This window comes from Cebus imitator, unplaced genomic scaffold, assembly GCF_001604975.1.
Source record: "Cebus imitator isolate Cc_AM_T3 unplaced genomic scaffold, Cebus_imitator-1.0 Scaffold329, whole genome shotgun sequence".
NCBI classification, from domain to species: domain Eukaryota; kingdom Metazoa; phylum Chordata; class Mammalia; order Primates; family Cebidae; genus Cebus; species Cebus imitator.
This window is the reverse complement of record NW_016107644.1, coordinates 3,004,753-3,028,128: the sequence shown is the minus strand read 5'-3', so window position 1 is coordinate 3,028,128 and position 23,376 is coordinate 3,004,753. Positions and strand designations below refer to the sequence as shown.

Sequence of the window (23,376 nt, the reverse complement as noted above, 5' to 3'; positions counted from 1 at the left end):
GGGGCATGGAGCTGGAATGCACGGGGTTGGGGGGCACGGGGCTGGGGTATATGGGTCCATAGGCTTACTCCCCTCCCTTCCCCACCCAGGAGCACTACATGGCCAGCCTCATGCCCCTGCAGAAGAGCATCACGCCCTGGAAGGTGGGGGTCCTGGGGGCGTCCAGGGAGTGGGGGTTCCCTCCTCACCCGCAGGAGGGAAGGTCTGGAGCAGACGGGGCAGGAGGCTGTGGCTGTGCAGGAGCCATAAGGCTCAAGGCCATCATGTTTGTGAAACTGGGGGCCGCAGGGCAGGAGGCGGACAGGACCCTTGGAGGGGCTCAGGGCCTGTTCCTGGGAAGGGCTCTCCGGGATCTGTGCCAGGCAGGGTGGGGCCTGGGGGTCTTCAGGTGTGGCGAGGAGTGTTTCTGTGAAGCGTGTCGGGTGCAGGCCTGTGAGTTCCCATGTGCTGACCCCCCACCCCCCTCTCAGACTCCCCCCCAGATCCACCCCTTCAGCCAGGATGACTTCCTGCGGAGCCTGGAGCATGCCGGGCCCCAGCTCACCTGCATCCTCAAGGGCGACTGGCTGGGTCTCTACAGGTGGGTGGACAGTGGGTGCAGGTGGCCTGTGCCCCCGCCTTGGTCCACAGGGCCATCCCATGGCCCCTGCCTGTCACTCCCCACAGGCGGTTTTTCAAGTCCCCCCATTTCGATGGCTGGTACCGGCAGCGGCACAAGGAGATGGCCCTGAAGCTGGAGGCCCTGCACCTTGAGGCTATTTGTGAGGCGGTGAGGGAGGCTGCGGGTTGACGGTGCAGAGCATGGCGGGGTGGGCACAGGCCCAGAGCAGGGGAGGGCCTTGCTGACAGCAGACCCCATCTTACTCTGTAGAACATTGAGACCTGGATGAAAGACAAGTCTGAGGTGGAGGTCGTGGACCTGGTCCTGAAACTTCGCGAGAAGCTGGTGAGATGCCTCCCAGTCTTGTCCCAGTACCACTGGCCTGGCACGGAGTTATGCCTGCCCTGACTGCTCCTGCCCTGCAGGTGCGGGCTCAGGGCCACCAGCTCCCTGTGAAGGAGGCAACGCTGCAGCGGGCCCAGCTGTACATCGAGACGGTCATCGGCTCCCTGCCCAAGGACCTGCAGGCCGTCCTGTGCCCTCCCTAGGACAGAGCCAAGGGCCGTGGTCCCAGGAGCCTAGGTCTGCCTGAGCCTCCCTCTCCCCAGTGGCCACGGCACTGGGCCAAGCACGCGCTCCCCTTCCTTGGCCCCCCGCCCAGACTGCAGGCTCCCCTTCCTGCACCACCATTGTCTCAGCAGTAAAGGCGACATTTGGAACCACAGCATGGCCCTGACCATAGGGATTATATGCAGGCTGAGCCTTGCCTCCTCCTGGGCCCCACCTGGCCTCCGCAGACTGCAGGCTGGGCCGGGGCGGGGACAGGCTGGGAGCCCTCACTGGTGTGGGTGTGTCCACCGTCTGCCCCTCCGGTGCCCATCTGTTGGCCCCCAAACCCCCTGTGCTGTGTGTGGTGCTTCCTTCAGCCCGGCAGGCTGCCCAGGGCAGGAGGGACCCTCTCCCAACACAGCTGCCCACCCCTGTCTTGTCGGGATGGGAGGGTACTTTGTACATAGTCATCAACTCAAGAAGGGGAGAGATGGCTTTGCAGTGTGAAGAGTTCTGCCCAGCACCCCAGTGCCCCTCTGGGCCCCTGCCTGCCTGGGGCTGTGGTTTGTTTGGACGTAGGGGGTGGGCAGGGGGCCATGTGGGGCCCAGTGCCTCTGCTAGGAGAGCTGGCTCAGCCTAGCACTCAGAGGGTCCACAGCACCTTCCTGGCTCCCAGTCCTGGAGCCCCCACCAGGTGCCAGCTCCGTGCTCCCGCCTGAGAGGTGGACAGGGCCCCTGTTGTCTGTGTGTGTCCGTCCATCCCCACATGCAGCCGAGGGGCGCTGGGCTCTGGCCTGACCCTGCCTCTGGCTGGAGCTGCATGTCTCCCTTTCCTTGGTAAGAGCCACCTCTGGGTCATGTGCACCCCCATGCGACACCTGCAGGCACTGAGCCCTGTGATGTATAGTGCTGACAGCACTGTCAGGGCTCCGGACCGCCAAGCCCCCGTTCAGCATCATACACTGTGCCTGGGGATAGGTCCCCTGACCAGTCAGACCCTCGCTTCTCATCTGAGAGATCCAGAGATCCACGCAGATGCCTGACGGTGCTGCGAGGGCCCACCCATGGAGACTGGGCCTGGTGCCCTGCAAGGCCAGGCAGGTGCTGGCCGGGGGGCAGGGCTGGAGCAGGGGCTTTTCATTGTCTTCTGAGGCCCCCACTCAGTGCGATATACTGTGTGCATTCTCATTGGTGCACTCAGACCACAGCTTCCAGCGAGGCTGGACACCCACGCACTTGTTGGCCACTTCAGTGCAGGGTGTGACCGAGCCACGAGGGCTCCGGGGTCAGGTGTCAGGTGTCAGGTCATTCTCAGAACTTGGTCCACGTCGACTTGTCCAGCCTGACTACAGCCCAGGACAGCCTGTCCCTGTCCCCATTCTACAGACAAGGATACAGGCAGCGGGGAGGGTGACGAGGAGACTGTTCAGCCCAGATGTCTGGTGCAGGGTCCCGGGACGTGGCCACGTTAAACAGAGCACATAGCGGCTGAGGCAGCAAATCGGTTGTGTGGCACTGGCAAGCCGGGGCCCGAGGGTGAGAAAGGTCCTCGTGCCAGACGCAGCTTGGTGTGCCCCGACTGTGGCATGGGGCGGCCTCCCTGCCGAAGGCTTGGTGTCTAGCAGGTCTGCAGAGATGCTGGCACTTCCTGTGTGGCCAGCTGGAATGTGACCTTCGTAAGATGGGACCTGGGGGACAGTGCAGGCCCTCCATCAGGGCCCTCTGCAGAAGCCCCATGCTCATCCTGGCCCACTGAGGACCATCACATCAAGGTGTCAGGGCAGCTTGGGAAGAGGACCCACCCTTCTCAACTGTGACCCGATTTGGGGAGTACACCCCATGTACCAGGCAGCCTGTGCTTCCCCATACCACAGTCTGGTCTCCCTTGGCTTTCTGAGGACTATAGGGGAGGGGCTTCAGGCTGGTCTCTGAGAAGCCCCTAGGGACCCTGGCCACTGTCTGTCCAGAAATGTACAACCGGATTTCCCTGGAGGGCTCTGGTGAGGCCACATAGCAGGGAGGAAGGCTTGGTGGGCACTGGGCCAGGTGGGCAGCATTGGACTGGGCAGAAGCCAAGGCTGAGGTAGAGGGTACTGTCCCAGTCCCTCTTCCTGTCCCTGCCTGTGCAGAAGAGCCTCAGGGTGGAATGTGGCCTGAAGTACGCGGTGAAGAGGCAGGAAGGTCCAGACTGCTCTACCCCTGGCCAGAGTGCCAGCCCTCGCAGGCAAGAGGGGCTGTGCTGGGCAGAACTTAGCTGGCCAGGATGAGGACTGCTGTGGTCACTGAGGCCTCCCGAAGGATGGGGACCACAGGGTTTAGAGGATGGAGAGGGCTGGGAGCAGGCTGGAGTGGGCCTGGGGGCTGAGGGTGCACACAGGGCCTGCTCAGGGACAGGAAGGACAGCTGCTCACCCTAAGCTTCCTGTCAGCTATTTAAAGACTCCCTTTTAGTCTAGAATAGTGGCCTTCCCACGGTTTCGCTATTAAAACGTCCTTTTGTGACACAGTGCTTGTATTTTAACTCCTTTTTTTGATAAAAAGTTGGCAGCCTTGTCAGACCCTGGTAATTTTGGGGTCCTCTTCAGCGAGGGGGACGGTAGCCGAGATGTGGATGTGGTTCAAGGCCCAAGGGAAGAAGTGGGCAGGAACCAGGCCTGGCTGCTAGAGGGTGGGAGAAGGCAGAGACCGAAAGATCTAAGTCAGACAGGAGGAGTTTGTCACATGTGGCGGGGCAGATCCCAGGTCAGGTTGGGGAAGCAGAGGAGGGGGGGATGCCTGGATCACGGACAGGAGGAAGCCAACCGAAAGGACCAAGGACAGGGGCCACAAGGCCCGGCAGGTCTGGTAGAAGGTGGCCCCAGGGTGGGGGTGAGGCTGAGGGCTTGGGGAATGCTGCTGTCTTCTGCTCAGCACGTCCAGTCCGGGGAGAGCAGTAGGGGCACCCTCCAAGCAATGGCCCTGCAGAGGGTTTTCCATCTCTTCTCAAGTCCAGGGAACACCAGGAGCATTGGGGCCAGGACTTGGGGCCTAGGATGCCAGAAGTGGGGCAGCTCTGTCCCAGAAACCAGAACCCCCAGAAGGAGGTCTAAGTCTACCCACCTCCACGCCCTGAAGGACCAGTATGGGGTCCCGGGTGCAGCTTACCGAGGTGCTGCTGGGGGCCAAGGATGTGCTGGGAGGCGTCTCCAGGTGCCCAGCTTCCCTGGGAAGGTTGAGGGGCTGAGACCCCTGGGAATGGTTTCCCTGGGGAAGTTGGGTTGAGACCCCTGGGAGAGGGCCAAGGTCCAGCAGCCCCCAACTCTGGAAGCCCCCACCCCTGAAAGCTGCAGGGGAGTGGCTGGCCTGCTCCCAGTCTTCGGGTGAGGGTATGGTGCCTGCCCATCTCCACTGGCAGGGACCCTCAGAGACGTTCCTCTGGCCAAGCAGGAGCACTCCCATAATGTCATCTTCTAGCGCCAAGCCCTGGGCTCCCTTCAGGCCTGCAGGGCTCCTTGTGGGTGGGGGGCTTGGGGGGGGCTCAGGCCAAGACCTCTTCGGGGACAGCGGTGTGTTGGGCAGGGCGCTGCCCTGGCGGAACCTGGGTCTCGAGTGGCCGAAACTGGGTCTGGGGTGGCCGAACCTACCCAATCACGCTGTAGCTCCTGGGCCAGGGAGGCGTGGGGGGCGCGCGGGGAGTGCTGGCGGCTCCCTCCCCTCCCCTGCCCTCCCCTCCCGTCCCTTTCTCCCCGACTTCCCGTCTCCTACCCTCCCCTCCTGTTCTCTTCTGCCCTCTCCTCCCTCTACCCCTCCCCTCCCTCTACCCCTCCCCCTCTCCCTCCTCCTCCCTCTCCCCCTTCTCCCGTTCTCCCCTCCCTCCCCTCAACACGCTCGTCGGGGGCGGGGCAGGCGGCTCCCGCGCGCTCCGGCCCCTCCTTGGCCACACAAAGGCCCCGTCTCCATGGCAGCAGCGCGGGCCAGAGCGCAGCGCCGAGCGCGGCCCGGGCGCCATCGAGCCTTGGCGGCGGACGTGCAGGTACCGAGCTCGGGGGACGGGGCTGCGGGGAACATCGCGCTGGGCAGGGGGGGCTTCGCCGTCAGCTCCGCTCCACCCGGGCCTGCCGCGCTCGGGCCTGCGCACCTGCGGCGGCTGCGGCTCCGCGGAGGGTTCTCGGGGCCTGGGCCCCGTCAGTCTGTCCGTCCGGCGAGGCCCGGGCCGCTCCCGCCCCACGCCCTTCCCCGTGGGGACTCGGGGGACGGGCCCGGCCGGCGGGGCCTCCGCGTCGCTCCCGAGCCGCATCGGATCCCTCCTCCGCCCCTGCCCCTCACTTTTCAGCCACCAAGCTCCGTGCGCCGAGCGGAGGTGGTCCCCGCGCTGCGGGCGCTCCGCGCTGGCCCCAGGCTCAGCGGCACCGGCGCCTGGCATTGCCCGAGCTCCCGGGGGCCCGACACGCACCCCTGGGGCCTCCTTGGCGCGGGGGGACCAGGGCGGAGAGCACCCGCCCCTGGCGAGACCCCACGGCCTGGGCCTCCTCGCGGCTCCTGGGGTGGCACAGAAAGTCTTAGAAGCGGGGGTGCGGGCCCTGTCTCTCCCCTGCTGACCTTGACCCTCCGCATCCTGCTCTACATGAAGCGGCTGCCCTTCCAGTCCCCACTGGTCGGGCTGTTCCGCAGATCTGGGGAGCCCGACTCCCCCTGTCACCTGGGGGTGTCAGCCCGGGAGCCCTGGAGCTTCCTGCTAGGCCCTTGACTTCTCTTCCCGAAGCTCCTTGGGAAAGGAGGAAACTGCCCACGGTCTGTGCCCACCGTGGTCTGTGGCAGAGTCAGCACAGGGGGTGAGGGTGGACCCCAAAGCCGGTGGATCCCAGGGGCCTGGAGGGCTCCCTGGGCCCCACCTTCCCTGGAGCTCCCCCCCTCCCCCACTTGCTGTCTGACTTCAGCCCGTTGCTTGGAGGCTCTGAAACCTGTGAGGCTTTAAAGTTGAGCTCCCTCAGGAGCCCTTTGGGGTGGGAGAGTGAGGCTGCCGGAAGTGGGGGCCCTCAGCCTGCTCTATGCCCAGATGACCCTGGCACAGAACAGCTGGTGGGAGGTGCCCTCCTTTTCCTTCCCAGAGGCGAGAGTCCCCCGGAGGGCAGGGGCAGTGGGCATTTTTTTGTGACGAATCAGCTTTTCACGTGTTGCACAAAAATCCCGGGAGCCGACAGAGGAGCAAGCAGGTGGGCCTGGCGTGTCTGAGTCCTCCCACGGTAACTGTGGGGGACCCACCCGTGTCCCGGGGTGTCTGGGAGGCCTGAGGTCTGGCCAGGGGTTCCTCGCCCCAGTAGAGGAGGGAAGTTACTGAGAAAAACAAGGGTTTGGAATGTGAGTCCCCCTCCCCCACCGGCTGCCTGCCAAGAAGGAATTATTTTGGATTACCCAGCCGTGTCCAGCCACCCGAAGCGGGAGGCTGCAGCGTGGGAGACAGATCCACTTCCGGGCCGCGGGTTGAGGGCCCCAGGAGGAGGACAAGCAAGTCTGGGCAGCTCTGCCACCTCCTACAGCAGCTGCCCAGCCCAGACTAGGCAGGGAGGAGATGCGTCACCTTTGGGTTGGAGAACACCCCAAGGTTGGCCCCAGCAGGCCCTGCTGAATGAACCTGCAGTGGGCCCAGGACCCTCTGGGGGAGGCCATGAGACAGGAGGAGCTCTGGGCCCAGCCAGGGAACCCCTCGTCCTGAAAAGCCTCAACTGTGGTCTGAGGGGCTTTCGAGGCACCCTCCAGACCCTAGTTCAGTGACACACCCTGTGCCAGTGACCTGTGCATGCCAGGGAGGTGGCAGGCAAGAGCAAAGCTAGGCTGCCAGTGAGGGCACTGGGGTCTTTCTCAGGGGCCCTCCTGTCTCCTCTGACTCCCTGTTCAGCTACGGACTAATGGACCAGCCTCCCTCCAGGCCCCTGCAACAGCCAGCTCTTGCCTACGACCCCCCTTGGATATGGTGCCTGTGAGCCATCTCTCAGGTGGGGACTCAGGCCAGAAATGGGTCTGTGTGAGGAGTGATCTGTGATGCTGTGGGCCCAGGGCTGTGGCTGCCGGGGGCCCTGGGTTCATGCTGTACGCCCCTGGGGCACGTGCCCAGCAGCCTGCATGGGGACCACATCGGGAGGTGGAGCCTGCAGCTGGCCCCAAGTGCAGAAAGCCCAGGGGCTTGGCCCGGGCCCAGGGAAGTGGAGCAGAAGAGATTGGATTGGAAGGTGCTGGGGAGGGCCCATATGGCACAGTCTTCCTCCCGCCCCAGGACGTCATCCAGTTTCACCATGTCCTGCCCCCTGCCTCACCCTGTGCCAGCCAGAACTGATGGTCCACCTGGGAGTACGTGGGCATGGGCAGAGGTACACTGGCTGGGAGAGGCCATGACTTCTGGCTCCTCACACCGTACCATCTTTGAGCTAGGCAGGCACTCGGGTGCCAGGCCTTTGCCACGAGGGTTGCCCTCCCCTGAGCCTCCGTCCCTCTGGCTGCAGCCTGGCCACCCTCCTTGGAAGTTGGGGGGACCACCTGTGCCCAGAGCCTGCCTCAGACGCCGTTTGGGGATGAGGTGGGGAGCTGCTCAGAACTCACCCAGTGGCCAGCTAGGGGCTCCCAGCCTTAACCTCCCTTCTGTGAGGCAGATCCAGTTTCACTGGGGGTGGGGGATTTGTTGGGGTTAGGGCTGGGCAGAGTTCCTCCTTAGGGGTAGTGGCTGTTTGTGTTTGGGGTGGGGCCGTGGGTGAGGTGGGGCTGGTTCTCTGACTAATTGCAGGATGGGGACAGTGGGTCAGAGCCTATAATTGGCTGGTGGGGGTGCTCGGGCTCTGGAGCCTGGGGAGGGGCAGCTGCCCTAGCTTCCCTCTTTCCGGGCACTGCCAGGTTTCACATCCCCTGACACAGGCCCCTGCTTCTTCCCATACCCCTGGATTGTAAGGAGCCCCACCTCTCTGCTGACCAGGGAAGGACCTTGCTCGGTTCTGGGCTCCCCCATTTGCAGGCTCGGCCTCAAACCAGGTCCTAGCACAGCGGCACCCCCCTGGCCTGGAAGCCTCTCCGAAGGCCGAGCGTGTGAAGGGGTTGGCTGGGCCCCTGCCATCTGGCCCTGAGCACTGGCACCCGCCCTCAGTGGATCCACCCTGCTCAGTGAAATTCATGAACTTGTGACAGTGACTGGCCCCAGGCCCCACTGCAGCCAAGGATGGTGGAGCAGGCTGCCCCTGGTGGTACTGCAGGTCTGCCCCACCCCCTGGGGTTGTCTGTGTCTCCGGGAGGAGCCTGGAGGTGGCCTGGGTGTGGAGCTGGGGGTCCTGCCTCTGCAGCCTGGCTCCTGCAGCGGGTGGCCCCTGAGGCCTCGTGGAGGCCACACCTGAGCTGCCTCATGTCCCAGGCTAGGTGAGGGAGGAGAGAGCCCTGGGCTGGGATCAGGGCGCCTGGGGGCAGGGCCCGCTCTCTTCCTCAGCCCCTGAGGTCTCCTGGCTTCTGAAATCCAGCAGTTCCTCATTCTGGTGCCAGCTGCGTCCTGGTCCAGGCCTGGGGCAGGATAGGGAGGTGCTGCCTCAGTTCTGCCCCCAGCTCTGCCAGTGGGATACCAGCAGCAGCAGCGTCAGGTGCAGGGGCTGGGCTCCTGGGGGTAAGGCCTCTGCCTCTCTGGCACAGCTGGTCAGCAGCTTCCATGGGGGCTCCTGGGTGGAGCTACAGTGTCCAGCACCAATCTCTGGGCCTGATGCTGCCCCCAGCTGGGCCTGCAGCAAGAGCAAGAAAGAGGAAAAGGGCTTGGTGTCCACCTCAGAGGAGGCCTCCTGTGTCCACACGACCCCCCAAGGGGCCAAGCAAGGGCGTCTGCTCCTGCAGCTGGGACTCTTCCCAGGTGGCCTCCTGCTCTGGTCTGGGGCCCCCAAACCAGCATGCCCCCTGCTCAGTGACAGATTCGGCCACCTGTCAGATTGGCGGCTAGGGGACACTGTCCACTCTTTCCATGCAGTTTTGAGGGCTTCTCAGAGGAGGAACTTCCCCCCCGCCCTGCTTCTCCAAAGCGGGGTGCTGAAGGCTGAGGCAGTTTTCAGGGGGCTGTGCCTCAGGCCTTGTAGGTGGCTGTGGCAAGAGGGTGCTCTGTGATTGTCACTGCACCTGCCTGGGCCCGTGCTTTGTCCTCAGCTGGGCTCTGACTCTGAACCTAGGTGAGTTCTGGGGCTCTGAGGATAGCCCAGACACAGAGCACCGGGGGTCTGTCCTGGGGGAAGCAAGGGAGGCCTGGGTGTATGTGACTCGGAGGCCACAGCTTGGCGGAATGACGGGAGCTTGAGGTTAACCCAAGTCTTTCAGGACCCAGCCACGGAGATCAGGGTTTAAGAACCAGCAGGAGGTGAGGACTCCATGTATCCCAGCCCTTCCAGGTGTGTTTCCAGAGCTGGGGGCTGCTTTGGAGGAGATGGAGGGCACAGGACACTGCAGAGCCCAGGCCCCGGGCCCAGCCCTGCTCCAGCCTACCGGCTTGAAACCAGAGCCTCCCTCCCACCAGCAAGGGGGAGAAGCTATTTTAAGTGGAGCCAGCAGTCAACAGGGGCAAGGGGCAGGTGGTGGGAGGGAGGGGCTCCAGCATGGCCCCCACCACTCCCTCTCAGCCTCAGAGATTGGCCAGGGGAGCTGAGGGGCTTGGCCTCCCCACTCCCATCTCGGCACCGGGCCTGATTTGGTGACCACTCTGCGGGACCTCTGGACAGAGAAAAGGATGTTAGGGAGAAGGACGGGAAGGCGGGGCATCCCAGGCAGGCCGCCCAGGCCCTGCAAAGCTCACTGGAGAGTCTCCCAGTTCCACATCTGGACGGGGGCCCAGTGGCTCTTGACCAGGCCCTGGGGGGTTTGAAGTCCTCAGCTCCATCATGAACAGAGCAAGCCCCCTCGTGGAGCAAGGGGCTGGTCCCCCAGGTCTCCAGGGAGACCCTGTTGCCTTGCAGGGAGGCCCAACACCCACCTCCCCACACAGCTCTAGCCACAAGCATCTCCTTCCGCTCACTGTCCTGCCCCGCTCCCAGCTGGGCATTTCCTCATTGGGAAATCCCAGTCCCTCTGCCCTCCCAAAGCCCTGAATGTTTGCCTCCGTGGGACCCAGCCCACATCCTGTGCTGCCTTACCCTCTGCCTGGACCCAAATCCTGCCCAGCACCCTGTGCCTCACCAGCCCCTAACTCATCCTGGGCAGATGCAGCCCCTCTCCTCTGCTGAGACCGCCCTTCCCACCGCCCCCCACCGCATGCCACACATGGCCCCTCCCTTAGGGCTGGCTCCAGGCATGCCCGGCTATGAAAGCCCCACTGCCAAGACCCAGCTACCCACAGCGCCTCTCAGCCCAGGTGTCCCTGCCTGAGGCACCTCTCCCAGGCTGTTTGTCCTTGGGACGAGTTCTGGGTGTTGGGGTGAGACCCCTGTTGGCTGGGCTCTTCCGGCAGCACCCAGCCGTGTGTGTCTGCACATGTGTGGTCATGTGTGCAAGTGGTGTCTGGGACACAGGCTTGGCGAGGTGCCCCAAGCTAATTGTGGGTTCATCGGTGATGGGAGAGGCAGGGCTGGGGTGACCGCTGAGGCGCTGACAGGCTGACAGGGAGATTACAGGCCTTGCTTGCTGCTCACTGGCTGGGGCCTCACCCGTCTGCCCCGCAAGCCCACCCCAGGGGGGTGAGAAGCCCCTGCTGTGGGCGGGCTCTGGACCTAGGCCAGCTGCATCCAGGCAGGACCTGGTCTTTGAGGAGGCAGCTGCTGCAGGGTTGATCTGGAAAAGGGCAGATGCATGGGGCCACTCAGAGGAGAGCCTGCAGGTGGGCATGGGTGCTGGTGGGGATGGGTGCAGGTGGGCATGGGTGCTGGTGGGGATGGGTGCAGGTGGGGATGGGTGCTGGTGGGGATGGGTGCAGGTGGGGATGGGTGCAGGTGGGGATGGGTGCTGGTGGGGATGGGTACAGGTGGGGATGGGCCCCGGTGGGCTGGGAGGCCTCTGTGCAAGAGAGGCTCCGGGTCACCTAGTCCCAGAATCCCACGGGAGTCCCTCTGTGGCCAGGCTGTCAGACCACACGTCCTGACCTGATGAGCTGGTGGTTCCTGCAGTGGCCACCGGCCTCATGTGTGTGCCCCGATTGCCTGGCAATGCCCGCTCCTCAGGAGGTCTTCAGGGAGCACAGGGATGTCAGTGGGTTCATTGCATTGCCCAGCTTTCTGACCCAAAGGACTGCTATATGGGGAAAGGGGGCCTGCAGCTGTGTCCAAGCTGGACAGAATGGGGGCTGGGACCCCAAAAGGGGTGGTTGAGGAGAGAGACGGTTCTGCAGGCCTGGTGGGTGTGGGGACAGGGTGCCATAGCCAGCTGGATCCTACCTTTTGTCTGAGGGCTGGGAAGGACCATTCTCCAGATGCCCCGGTGGGCTGTGGACAGAGGAGAGACCGAGGAGGTCCCCGAAACTGTGTGTGGCATGGGAGGGCAGCCCTGGGCCTCAGGCTAAGGACCCTCGATACACAGGGACTGATACACAGGGGCTGTGCTTGATGCAGAGGCAGGGAGGGGGCTGGGACAGGCCCCTTGGGTGAGCTCAGGGGGTGCCTGAGGGCCAGGGCTAGATACAAAGGTCCTGGGTATCTGGTGGCCTGGGCGCCTCAGGAGGTGGACCAGTGGGCTGTGGCCATCTCGCCTGGAGCAGGTGACAGGGAGACTGGAGGGGCTGAGGCTTCTTGGGGCACGCCCCAGGATCCTGGGCTGGTGACCCCATTGCTGCCACCAGCCAGGGTGACTTCCTGCTGGGACCGGGAGCCCAGGCTGGAGCCCAGACTGCAGGGAGGCTGGCCCCAAAGGAAGGAGCCCAGCTTCTGGAACCCAGGCTGGCAGAGGGAGTGCGACCACCTCCACCTGGGAGGGGTCCTCGCCAGGAGTCCTGCGGGAACGCTCTAGGCGCTGACGCAAGGCCCAGGCCACATTATCAGTCTGTCCCTGGAGCCCCGCCCCGCCCCATCCCAGCTCCTAGGTCGGGTTGTGCCGGGAGCGCTCGGCCTTTGCCCCGGGTGAGTCTGGCCTTGACCTCAGGTCGCGAGTCCTGCGGGAGGCTGCTGCAGGCAGGGCCGTGCAAAATGGGCAGCTGGGCCGGGAGGGGCCGAGCCTGGAGACCGACCCTGGGGCACGGGCGGAGCCACCATCGGCCGGGCGGAGCAGCTCCCCGCCCCTCTTCCCCGGCCCCGAGGACTTAGGGCCTGGCCGGCCGCGCGCTCTGATGTGCCTGACGCCAGGTGAGCGCTCCGCGGGGACGCCGTCTCCTGTGCTGCTGTGACTGCGCCGCCGCGGTCATTGTTACCCGGGTCAGGCTCCCACTCGCCTGCGCGTCCTGGGTCCCCGGGCCTGGTGAAGTTCGTCCCAGAGGCGGCCACGTGCTCCCTCCAGGTGCGCGCCTGGGGCACCGGGCGGAGGGGCGGGCGGGGTGCCGGAGTCCCCGGGAGGTCCCGGGCGGTGGCCGCGGATCTCTGGTCGCGGGGGGCAGTAGGCGACGCGGAGGACGCCTGGGCCTAGCACCCGCGCTTCCTGGCCCCGGGCGCGCTTTGCGCCTGGCTCCCAGGCAACCGTTCTGCGCCCTCCGGGGAGTCTGGCGGCGCCGGCGCCGAGGGAGGGGCTGTGTCACCTGGGTCTGTCTGGGAGGAACCAGGCCAGGGCGGTCCACACAGGCCGGGGTGCCCGCCTTTGGGTCTGGCTGGGTACCGGGCTCGCAGACTCACCCAGGAGACGACCCTTCCCGCCCGATTGGCTCCGGGGAGCCGCCCCCCTCTCCCCGCTTCTCCCCGGGCTGAACTCTGACCCGGGTCACTGGAGGGTGGGGATGGGCGCTGGGTCTCCCCGCGCGCTCTCGGGCCAGTCCCACCCCGCGTCTGCCCAGGCGCGCGGTGCCGCGGGGAGGGGCGGCCGGGGTCCTTGCGGATCCCCCCCATCCCCGCCCCTTTGCGCCCCCCTCGCGCTTGTTTTGAAAACAGCGGAGGCTGGGATTCGCCGGCGCGACTGTTTTGTTTCCTCTGATTTTTTTAGCGCTCAGGCTAATTGCAGATTTGCGTGTGTCGCTAGCATTGGCCCAGCCCCCAGGCTGCTGGCTGCGGGGGGCTCCCTGGCTTCTCCGTGACGCCTCTCTCTCCCCCGCCCTTCGCCCTCCACCCCCGTTCCGGGACAGCCACTCTCAGACCGCCTTGGCCTGTGCTCCTGGCAGCGAATCGCCCACTTTATCCGAGGCTGCCTCCTCCAGCACCCCCTGGCTGCGGCCCCCAGTGCATGGCCTGTGCCCACCCCAGTGCTTTGGACCCCTGGAGGGTTGCACAGCCCTAGGACCCCTGCCTGCTCCACCCAGGGGTGGGGGGTTGTGCTCATGCCACCCCTCCAGTCCTCCTATGCCTGGGTCTGAGCTGTCCGTTCTCCATGGCTGCTGGTGCCGGGTCCCCATCTCAGATTTGGCCAGCCCAGGCACCTCGTCTGCCCCCTCCTCTGGTCCCTGCCCTCTCTGTTTCACCTCGTAGAGCCCACAGCCTGGCCTGGCCAAGAGCAGCTCCCAAGCTGGGCCCTCCTCCCACTGGGCCTGACTGCTTTGTGGTGGTTTCATTTTAGCATTAAGAATGGTTCAGGCCAGGCAGTGCAGTGGGCTGTAATCCCAGCACTTTGGGAGGCTGAGAGGGCGGATCACCAGGTCAGGAAATCGAGGTCAGCCTGGCTAATGGTGAAACCCCGTCTCTACTAAAAATACAAAAAATTAGCTGGGTGTGGTGCACACACCTGTAATCCCAGCGACTTGGGAGAATCACCTGAACCCGGGAGGAGGAGGTTGCAGTGAGCAGAGATCGCTGCACTCCAGCCTGGGCAACAGAGCGAGACTCCATCTCAAAGGAAAGAAAAAAAAAGAATGGCTAAATCTGTGTTTGCTTGAAAATACTGAAAGGCAGAGAACCCCCAATTTAGCTCCCCCCCTCAGAACCCTCTCCCAGTGCAGCCAAGACTTGAGGTGGTCTCAGAACCAAGGCTGGCAGGAGTTGGGGGACCTGGCAGCCTCCACTCTTGGCCTCATCTGGAGTAGGGCTCTGTCCTTCCCCCTTAGATGCCTCTTGTTTACCTTTACCTGGTGGGAGCAGTGGTGGCCAGACTCAGTCTGTGCAAGGGGCTTGGGGCCGCTGGTCAGAAAAAGAAGGACGGGGGAAGGGCCACAGGTGCCCAGCCAGCAAGCGGCTCCTGCTTCTCCCATGCTGTCTGGGGCATAGGGAGAGGCCCAGCATCCCTGGGCTGCCCTCTGCCCCCATTGGAGGAGGAGGTTGGGGGGAGGAGACCCTCCTCTGCTCTCTTGGAGGTCTGGGGGGTCCTGTGGGGGCAGATGTGCATTTGGGCTCACTACACCTTCCAGGCTTATGGAGCTTGGGAAGCTGCCAGATCCAATGTTTGGACGTGTTGGGTGGGGGGGCCAGGGCCTCTTGGTGAAGACCATAGACCGCAGAGCAAGGCTGGTCCCTCAGGGGCTGGGTCAGGGAGGGTGTCTGGGTGTTCTGAAGGATGGGCAGGAGCTTCACCGGGTAGCACAGTGAACATGGACGTGGGAATGTTGTGAGGCAGTGTTCCCTGGGTGCCTTCTCTGAGAGGGCACAGCTATAAAAATTTCCATACCCACTCAACCTCAAGGCAGCCCTCTGAGGTGGGCACCTTTATGACCCCCAGGCTACACATGAGGAAACTGGAGTGCAGTGGCACTATCTCGGCTCACTGCAACCTCCGCCTCCCGGGTTCACGCAATTCTCTTGCCTTGGCCTCCCAAGTAGCTGGGACTACAGACGCCCCAGCTATTTTTTATATTTTAGTAGAGATAGGGTTTCCCTATGTTTGCCAGGATGGTCTCGATCTCTTGACCTTGCGATCCGCCCGCCTCGACCTCCCAAAGTGCTGGGATTACAGGCGTGAGCCACTGCCCCCAGCCCAGAGCAGCTTTCTGAATGGTCCACTTGAGCCAGCTAGAACCTGACAGAGCTGGGGTGTGAATTCAAAGGTCTGGCTCCAGAGTTCAGGCCCTGAGGCCCCAGCTGTGTGGTCGGGTGTGACCACAGCCTCCCAAGGAAGAAACTCCTTTTTCTGGGGTAGCTAAGTGGGAATCCTGTGAGCAAGAGATGGAGCCTGGTGGAGTGTTGGGGGCCGGATGGGTGAAGGTGGGAGAAGCCTGAGGCCAGGCGGAGGAGGTCGAATGGGCCAGGAGGAGCCCCAGGTCGAGGGTGGGAGGGTCCAGGTGTTATTCTCTGGACCTTCCTCCACTGTGAGAGCCAGGGAAGAGGACGGCAGGAAGCCTCCTCCAGGAGAGTGGCATTTAGGTCCTGCCTCTGGTTTTCTGAGTGCATTGATCGCTTGGGGCAGGTCCTTGGGGGGGATTCTGGGGTTGGCTGGGAGGAGGCCAGCCTCCCCTGACCTTGGCTGATCCCCCCACCCTGGGGCCTGGGCCGGTGGAGGCTGGCCCTTGGAGGTGTGCTGCCGGGAGAAGTTTAGGGCTGCAGGAGGCTGAGGGAGTGGGCACAGGGGCACACAGGCCAGCATGGCGTCCCTTCAAGGTGGCAGGTCTGGGGGCACCATCCCACCACCATCACTGCCACCTCCTTCAGCAGCTGAGTCTCCAGTCCTGGCAGGTCCCAGCTTTCTCAGGAGGCTGCATCCTCCCAGCAAGACCCATGACCCTGAAATTTCACTTACTAGCTGTGTGACCTTGGGCAAGTTACTTAACTTCTCTGTGCGTCATTCCCCATCTGTGGAATGGAGACAGTAACAGTGAGCTACCCAGGGGTCTATAAGGACTAAATGAATTCGTTCACAAAAAGCCTCAGAGTGTTACACTGTAGCACTCAGCAATGCTTGCTATTGTATCTATCTTCCCGTTCTGGATAAACACCCACTATACCCACAGCCAGGCACAGACCCAGGGTGCTTCCCGGTATGGTTGACTTCAGTGAACATTTGGCAGCCACCCAGCATCCCACCAGAGGACACTGTGGAAAACTACAGGTAGATGCAGGCAGGTGGGTCTGTGCTGACTGTGATGGGGAAGTCTGGGGTGCAGGGTCCAGCCCCATCCATCTCTGAGAGGCTCCAGAAGCCCTCAGTCCAAATTGAAAATAGTGGTGAACTCTGGGAGCAAGGAGGAGGCCACTGTACTCCCACCCAGGCCAGAGTGAGAGTCTGTCTCAACACGCACACACACACACACACACACACACACACACAGCGCACACACACCAACAAAAAAGCTTGAAGCTGGGTGTGGTGGTGCAGCCTGAAGTCCCAGGTACTCAGGAGGCTGACGGGACAAGACCCGGCCTCTAAGACTGAAGCAAAACACAAGTCTAAGACTATGTTCACATATGACTTTTCTAAGTAAGCTGGGCCAGGCGTGGTGGCTCACGCCTATAATCCCAGCACTCTGGGAGGTCAAGGCGGGCAGATCACTTGAGTTCGCAGTGAACCGAGAACACGCATTGCACTCCAGCGTGGGCAACAGAGCAAGACTCTGCCTCAAAAAAAGCGAAAAAAGAAAAGAAAAGAAGGCCAGGCACGCTGGCTCATGCCTGTAATCCCAGCACTTTGGGAGGCTGAGGCAGGCGGATCACAAGGTCAACTGGACTGAGGGCTTCTGGAGCCTCTCAGAGATGGATGGGGCTGGACCCTGCACCCCAGACTTCCCCATCACAGTCAGCACAGACCCACCTGCCTGCATCTACCTGTAGTTTTCCACAGTGTCCTCTGGTGGGATGCTGGGTGGCTGCCAAATGTTCACTGAAGTCAACCATACCGGGAAGCACCCTGGGTCTGTGCCTGGCTGTGGGTATAGTGGGTGTTTATCCAGAACGGGAAGATAGATACAATAGCAAGCATTGCTGAGTGCTACAGTGTAACACTCTGAGGCTTTTTGTGAACGAATTCATTTAGTCCTTATAGACCCCTGGGTAGCTCACTGTTACTGTCTCCATTCCACAGATGGGGAATGAGGCACAGAGAAGTTAAGTAACTTGCCCAAGATCACACAGCTAGTAAGTGAAATTTCAGGGTCATGGGTGTGCATATTTTTCAGAAAGCAGCTTTTTTTCCAGAAAGTTTATTTTAAGCAACGTAATAGACATAGCTAGTTTAAAGATGGGCAGATCGTGTCAACAGACTTAGAATGAAAAGAAGTCCCTGCCAGAGGGGAGTGCCCGGAGCCCTGGAGGTGTCTCAGGGATGAGAGAGGGGCCGTGCAGGGGGTCAGAGGGAGAAGGCAAAGGCCAGATGGGGTCCTGTAGGCTGTTTCTTCCCCCAGCCCCTGCCAGCATGGGACATGTTCGGGGGCTCCACAGCAGGCCAGGCTCCTCTTGTGACCACCATCTCTCCTTTGCCTCCTAGAGAATCCCGATGCTGGCCTGGAGCAGAGACTGAGCCGGACCACTGGAGCCTCGGTGAGGGGCTGCACCCCGCCTGGGAAAGGCCGTGGGTGGCTGGGGCTATGTGAACAGGGAGTCTGGAGGGATCTGGAACTGCCATGTGGTATCTGCGAGGCTGTGCCCAGCCAGGTTTCGCACATAGCTGTCCCTCTGCAGCCCCTCCATGGCCTGGCCTGGCCTGGATTAACAGAGGGCAGGGGTGGGAGGGAGGGGGAGCTTCCCTGCCCACAGAGCCACTGTGAGGCCCCCGGGGTTCTCTGAGGCCAAGCTTTTGCTGAGGTGGAGTGGTCTCTGCATCGAGACTGGGGCACCCAGTTCTGGGAATTAGCGCTGGGAATTCAGGCATTGGGGGTGTGGTGAGGGGCGGTGCTTTGTGGGCCAGCCGCAGCCAGAGTTGGTGTGGCCTCTTGAAAGTGCCCCTCCGAACTTCAGCCAGAACGAGGAAATCCCCACCAGCCCTGTAAGTGGGGGTCCCAGGAGGGCTTCAAAACAGGAAGTTCTTGCTGCCCGCCCGCCCTCCTGTTCCAGGAACACAGGCAGCAGGAAGCAAAGCTGGCTGTGCCTGGCACCTCCTGCCCAGACGAAGCTTTACTGCTGGTCCGGTGGGTTGCCCTTTGCTCCTGGGCCTGGGCAGGCAGGTCACCTGAGGCCTTGTTTGTCCAGGAAGCAGAAGGCAGCTGCCACCGTGGGTGTCACCCCAGCTGTGCCTGTCACCCTGGAGGGCCTGGGAGCACGGCGGAGGGGGGCATTCCCAGTGGTGGTTATTGAGCACTTAGAGTCTGCCAGCTGCCGGCGGCGACAGCAGAGCCTTCTTCCTGCACCGAGGCCCTGCAGCCCTGGCGGGTGGGCGAGTGCCTTCCCTGGGTGGAAGTTGGCGGGGATGGGTGGGGGTGGCCGGTAGGGGCCCAGAGTCACTGCTTTTCCTGGGACGGGTGGCGGGGGCGCCCAGGCTGCCCCACCGCGGTCCCGGCCGGATCCGAGGGGACCGCGGCCCCGCCCGCGCGCCGCCCCCGCGCCGCCCCGGCGCTCCCTCCCGGCCGCGGCGCATTCCATTCGTTCCGGGAGCTGCGCCGGGCCGAGGCCGCCGCCGCGGAGCGGGGCCGGGTGAGGGGGCTGGGAGGGGAGGGCAGCAGGCCTGGGCGCGGGCCGAGGGGCCTGGACATTGCCTGCCCCCGAGGCACCGCTGTGTGCGCTTAGAAGGCGGGGCTGGCGGGGCCTGGGGACCTGCCGGTGGGGGGGCCCGGGGCGGGGGAGGGGCTGGGCGGCGGGGTTTGGGGGGCCTTCGAGCCGGAGCTGCTGCTCCCTGGGAGAGCAGTCCGCTGTGGCTGTAGCCTCTGGGTCTCTTCTGGAGGCCTGGGGCTCCTGCGCCATCCTCTCCTCTCCCTAGACAGGCTGCTGAGCCACAGCGGGGGGACCCTGGCTGAGCTGGGCATAGAGCCCCCTCCTCCAGGATCCTACCCTCCCAGTGGTCCCCAGGGGCTTGTAGAATGTTCCTGTCTCTCACTAAAGCCAGCGTCTTCTCCTGGCTGATCACCCGTATCCTGGTGAAGCCTGTGGTCCCCTGGCCCTGCCAGGCCTCTCTGCCATCAACAAGCTGCCAGGGACTCCCTAAACTGTGGGTGGTCACCTCTCCCAGCCGCTGCTGTGCTCATGTGCACCTGGGGGCTTCAGGGGCCGGGCAACAGCTGAGCACCGAATTCTCAGTGCAAGGAGGGGGTTCTGTGCTGGGCAGGATTTGCCTGGCTGAGGGGCAAACCCCCAGGGAGTAGGGAGGCCAGTGCAGCCCGGTCTCACCCATGCTGGTCGCGGGGTGGCTCGGACATTATCGGTTGGTTGCGTCTTGGTTACACCTCAAGAGGTTTCAGGAAGCATGCGGGTAATCAGAATGGGGGGTGCCACGGGGAAGTGGAGGGCAGCTGTGCCGGTAAATACAGCTTCACCCAAAGCCGAGGCTCTGGAGAAACATCTCCCCTGGCTACGGAGCAGCAGAGTGGGGCGTCCCTGCCCTCCTGGGAGGACAGAGGCCAGTCCGGGGTGGGGGGAGAAGTGCAGTGATCATACACCAGGCTGCTCCCACCACAGGTCAGAATCCCGGCCCCACCCACACCCACGGCCTGGCCTTGGGCAAGTTGCCCTCCGTGCCTCAGTTTCTTCGCCTGAGAAATGGGTCACGAGGCTGTCCTGATTCAGCCGGCTCGTCAGACACAGGAATGTGGAAACATTTGCATTTTGTGGCTTGTTCTTTCTGCACTTAAAAATTTCAAATAGCGGCCGGGCGCGGTGGCTCACGCCTGTAATCCCAGCACTTTGGGAGGCTGAGGCGGGTGGATCACGAGGTCAAGAGATCGAGACCATCCTGGTCAACATGGTGAAACCCCGTCTCTACTAAAAATACAAAAAATCAGCTGGGCATGGTGGCGTGTGCCTGTAATCCCAGCTACTCAGGAGGCTGAGGCAGGAGAATTGCCTGAACCCAGGAGGCGGAGGTTGCGGTGAGCCGAGAGAGCGAAACTCCGTCTCAAAAAAAAAAAAAAAAAAATTCAAATAGGCTGTGAGAAAGAGGATTGTCTTTCGAGGGATTGAGCATATGCAGGCAGGTGACACGTGAGGTGGCCTGAGAGGGCATGGCAGTCCCTCTGGAGGCCCGGGCCTCCGTCCATCGTGACCCTCTGCCATTGGGGCTGGACCCACTTGATGGCTGCCCTGGACACCTGGGAGCCCCCAGCACTGGTGCACCCAGGGTCTGGGAGTGGGGGTGGTTGGGGGCATGAGGAGGGGGCACTGGCAGGGGAGGGTGTTATAGGGAACCCTGGCCCTGATGGAGCAGGGTCCCTAGCGTGAGAGGGACAGAGCACCCTGAAGGAGAGTTCAGAGGCAGAAGGGTCCTGTCTGCCACTTGTGTCTAAGCCCCCAAGATGCACCCAAGTTGGGTAGCGAAGGAAGGGGGGAGGACCACGCATGTCCTGGGTCCACCTGTGCGGCCCTAGAGCGTCCTCGGGAGACCCTTAGTGCAGCCTGGTTCTCAGCAGCTCACCCCAGTCACACATCCCCTCGTCCACACAGGCACAGACCTGGACCCCACGTGGACACGTGCTCAGTTACACGCATGTGGATGAGGCCTGTCCAGCCCACAGACGTGGGGGCCTTTCCCTGTGATACCTGGTGGATTTGTGTAGGGCTGAGGGCCCCACAGGGCCGTGAGTGAGCCTTATGCTGTGCCGAGGCGCAGGATCCGAGAAATAGACAGGACACAGAAGTACAAAGAAAATGCAGCTGGGCTCAGGGGGCCACGCCACCCATAAGCGGAGTCAGGCGAGACCCCGAATGTCCAGAAGGCTGAGTATTTATTGTGTATAGGTTAGGGGGTAGGGCAGTGAGTGAAATCATATTTAAGGATAGTGATAGGGTTGTGAGCAATAACACATGGCATCCACCCCCATTAGGTCACGTAGTCCGGGAGATAGACAGTGCGCAGCAAGGGGCCCGTTCCCATGAAGGCAAGGGCCGTGTGCAGTAAGGGGTCCACCCCCATTAGGTCACCGAGGCTTGAAGGTGGGCCGTGCGCAGTGAAGAGGGTGCAGTGTGCAATACTTCTATCTATGGGCAAACTACTAAGAAGATTTATGGGGGATGCTTTAAGTCACACAGCAGCGACAGAGCTGTCAAGGCGACCGCCACCTTCTGGCAGCTTCCAATGGGTTCTATGGGAAGATGCTTTTTGAGCAGCACAGTAGCAAGAGCTGATAAAGTTCACAGTCACCAAGGTGGATTGCTGTTCTGAGGGCAGCCTTCCACAAGAACGGGAGCAAGGTCCTACAACTCCTTTATCAGGAGGAGTGGCCCTCGCCCCAAGCCTGCCACACAGCGGGTATCTTTACAATACTGAACGCTGCCGCCTGGGCCGTGGATTCTTGTCCTGGTATAACTGTTTTTCCCTTAAATCATGCTCTGCACTGTGTCTGCTCCAGGCATCCCTCCAATTATAACCTGCTTATTCCTTAATTCATGCTTTGTACTGTGTCCACTCTAGGCGTTCCTCTGATTAGGAACTAAGATATGATTATAGGTATATATGTAGGGAAATATTCTTTAGGCCCTCATACTATCGACTATTATATGATTTTATATAAAAGATTATATAAAGGGAGCTCTATTTCTATAAAATAATATATGATTATAAAAGGAAATAGCTGAGTAGTAACACTATAAAGTGAGATATTCCTGAAGTCCTAACTGTGCCAGGGTTCTGCTTAGCTCTCATTCCTTGGTGCCTATATGGGGGGTTACCCACAGATTTGGAGCTGCTCATGGCTCCCCAGATCCCCTTTTTGTTTCCCCTGAGCCCACATCTGAGGCTCTGCAAATGCACCCCCACTCTCACCTGAGTCTCTGGTTTCTTGTGTACTTCACCTCTGCCCCACATGTGGTCTACCTGTTCCCACGTCCAGGGGTCTGTCTGCCAGCCTGGGCCTGTGTGCTGTGGCCAGTGCCTCCTCACCACCTGGAGCTCCTTGGAGTCACAGGCCAGGGGCATGTGTATGAGCCCCTGAGAGCTCCTTGCAGTCACAGGTCGGGGGGCATGGATGTGAGCCCCTGAGAGTGTTTCTGGGGGCATTGACGCCTGCCGGTGCTTTGAGCACCTCTAGTAGGGATCCTGGCACGGGCGGTGGCCAGGCCTTGGGCCCAGTGGTCGGTTGGGGTGGACTTGAGGAGGGCAGGGAAGTGGTCTCCAGCAAGACCTTGAGGATGGTGGGGTTGTGAAGCAGGAATGGGCGAAGCTCGGGGTTCCTTGGTTTGTGGAGTGGCGTGACTCTCTCTTTCTGTCCCATGTTCTGATGTTTGGGGCAGGGACTGGAGGGGGATTTGTTGGTGGGTCCTCTGGGCCCGGGTTCCCCTGACCCTTCTCTCTTCCTACAGGGTGCCGGGGTGGGCAATGGCACTGCAGCTCTGGGCCCTGACCCTGCTGGGCCTGCTGGGCGCGGGTGCCAGCCTGCGGCCCCGCAAACCAGACTTCTTCCGCAGCGAGAAGGAGCTGAACCACCTGGCTGTTGATGAGGCCTCGGGCGTGGTATACGTGGGGGCGGTGAATGCCCTTTACCAGCTGGATGCCAAGCTGCAGCTGGAGCAGCAGGTGTCCACGGGCCCAGCCCTGGACAACAAGAAGTGCACGCCACCCATTGAGCCCAGCCAGTGCCATGAAGCCGAGATGACCGACAATGTCAACCAGCTGCTGCTGCTGGACCCTCCCCGGAAGCGCCTGGTGGAGTGTGGCAGCCTCTTCAAGGGCATCTGCGCCCTGCGCAGCCTGAGCAACATCTCCGAGCGCCTGTTCTACGAAGACAGCAGTGGCGAGAAGTCTTTCGTGGCCAGCAATGATGAGGGCGTGGCCACGGTGGGGCTTGTGAGCTCCACGGGTCCCGGCGGTGACCGTGTGCTGTTTGTGGGCAAAGGCAACGGGCCGCACGACAACGGCATCATCGTGAGCACTCGGCTGCTGGACCGGACGGACGGCAGGGAGGCGTTCGAAGCCTACACAGACCACGCAACCTACAAGGCTGGCTACCTGTCCACCAACACACAGCAGTTCGTGGCCGCCTTCGAGGATGGCCTCTACGTTTTCTTTGTCTTCAACCAGCAGGACAAGCACCCGGCCCGGAACCGCACGCTGCTGGCCCGCATGTGCAGACAGGACCCCAATTACTACTCCTACCTGGAGATGGACCTGCAGTGCCAGGACCCTGACCCCAAGGCCGCCGCCTTTGGCACCTGCCTGGCCGCCTCCGTGGCCGCGTCTGGCTCTGGCAGG

General features: G+C 62.4%; 2 protein-coding genes across 6 annotated transcripts in view; both read left to right on the top strand.

Moving 5' to 3' along the window:
• DENND6B (DENN domain containing 6B) overlaps nucleotides 1–1,325 on the top strand; it is a 15,760-nt gene extending 14,435 nt beyond the window's left edge. For 2 of the 5 annotated variants that reach the window (XM_037730080.1, XM_017504909.2), the window contains exons 16-20: nucleotides 90–143; nucleotides 471–580; nucleotides 667–769; nucleotides 872–946; nucleotides 1,027–1,325. In XM_037730080.1, coding sequence (XP_037586008.1) covers nucleotides 90–143; nucleotides 471–580; nucleotides 667–769; nucleotides 872–946; nucleotides 1,027–1,149 — 465 coding nt within the window. In that variant the 3' untranslated portion in view covers nucleotides 1,150–1,325. Of the gene's footprint in view, nucleotides 1–89; nucleotides 144–470; nucleotides 581–666; nucleotides 770–871; nucleotides 947–1,026 lie in introns of those variants that run through there. The other 3 variants (XR_001818094.2, XR_001818092.2, XR_005196390.1) reach the window with 2 other exon arrangements.
• A 3,732-nt stretch (nucleotides 1,326–5,057) lies between these two features.
• Nucleotides 5,058–23,376, top strand: part of PLXNB2 (plexin B2) — a 33,030-nt gene continuing 14,711 nt past the window's right edge. Inside the window, exons 1-3 of the mRNA XM_037730074.1 lie at nucleotides 5,058–5,161; nucleotides 17,533–17,585; nucleotides 22,488–23,376. Coding sequence (XP_037586002.1) covers nucleotides 22,504–23,376 — 873 coding nt within the window. The 5' untranslated portion in view covers nucleotides 5,058–5,161; nucleotides 17,533–17,585; nucleotides 22,488–22,503. The remainder of the gene's footprint in view (nucleotides 5,162–17,532; nucleotides 17,586–22,487) is intronic.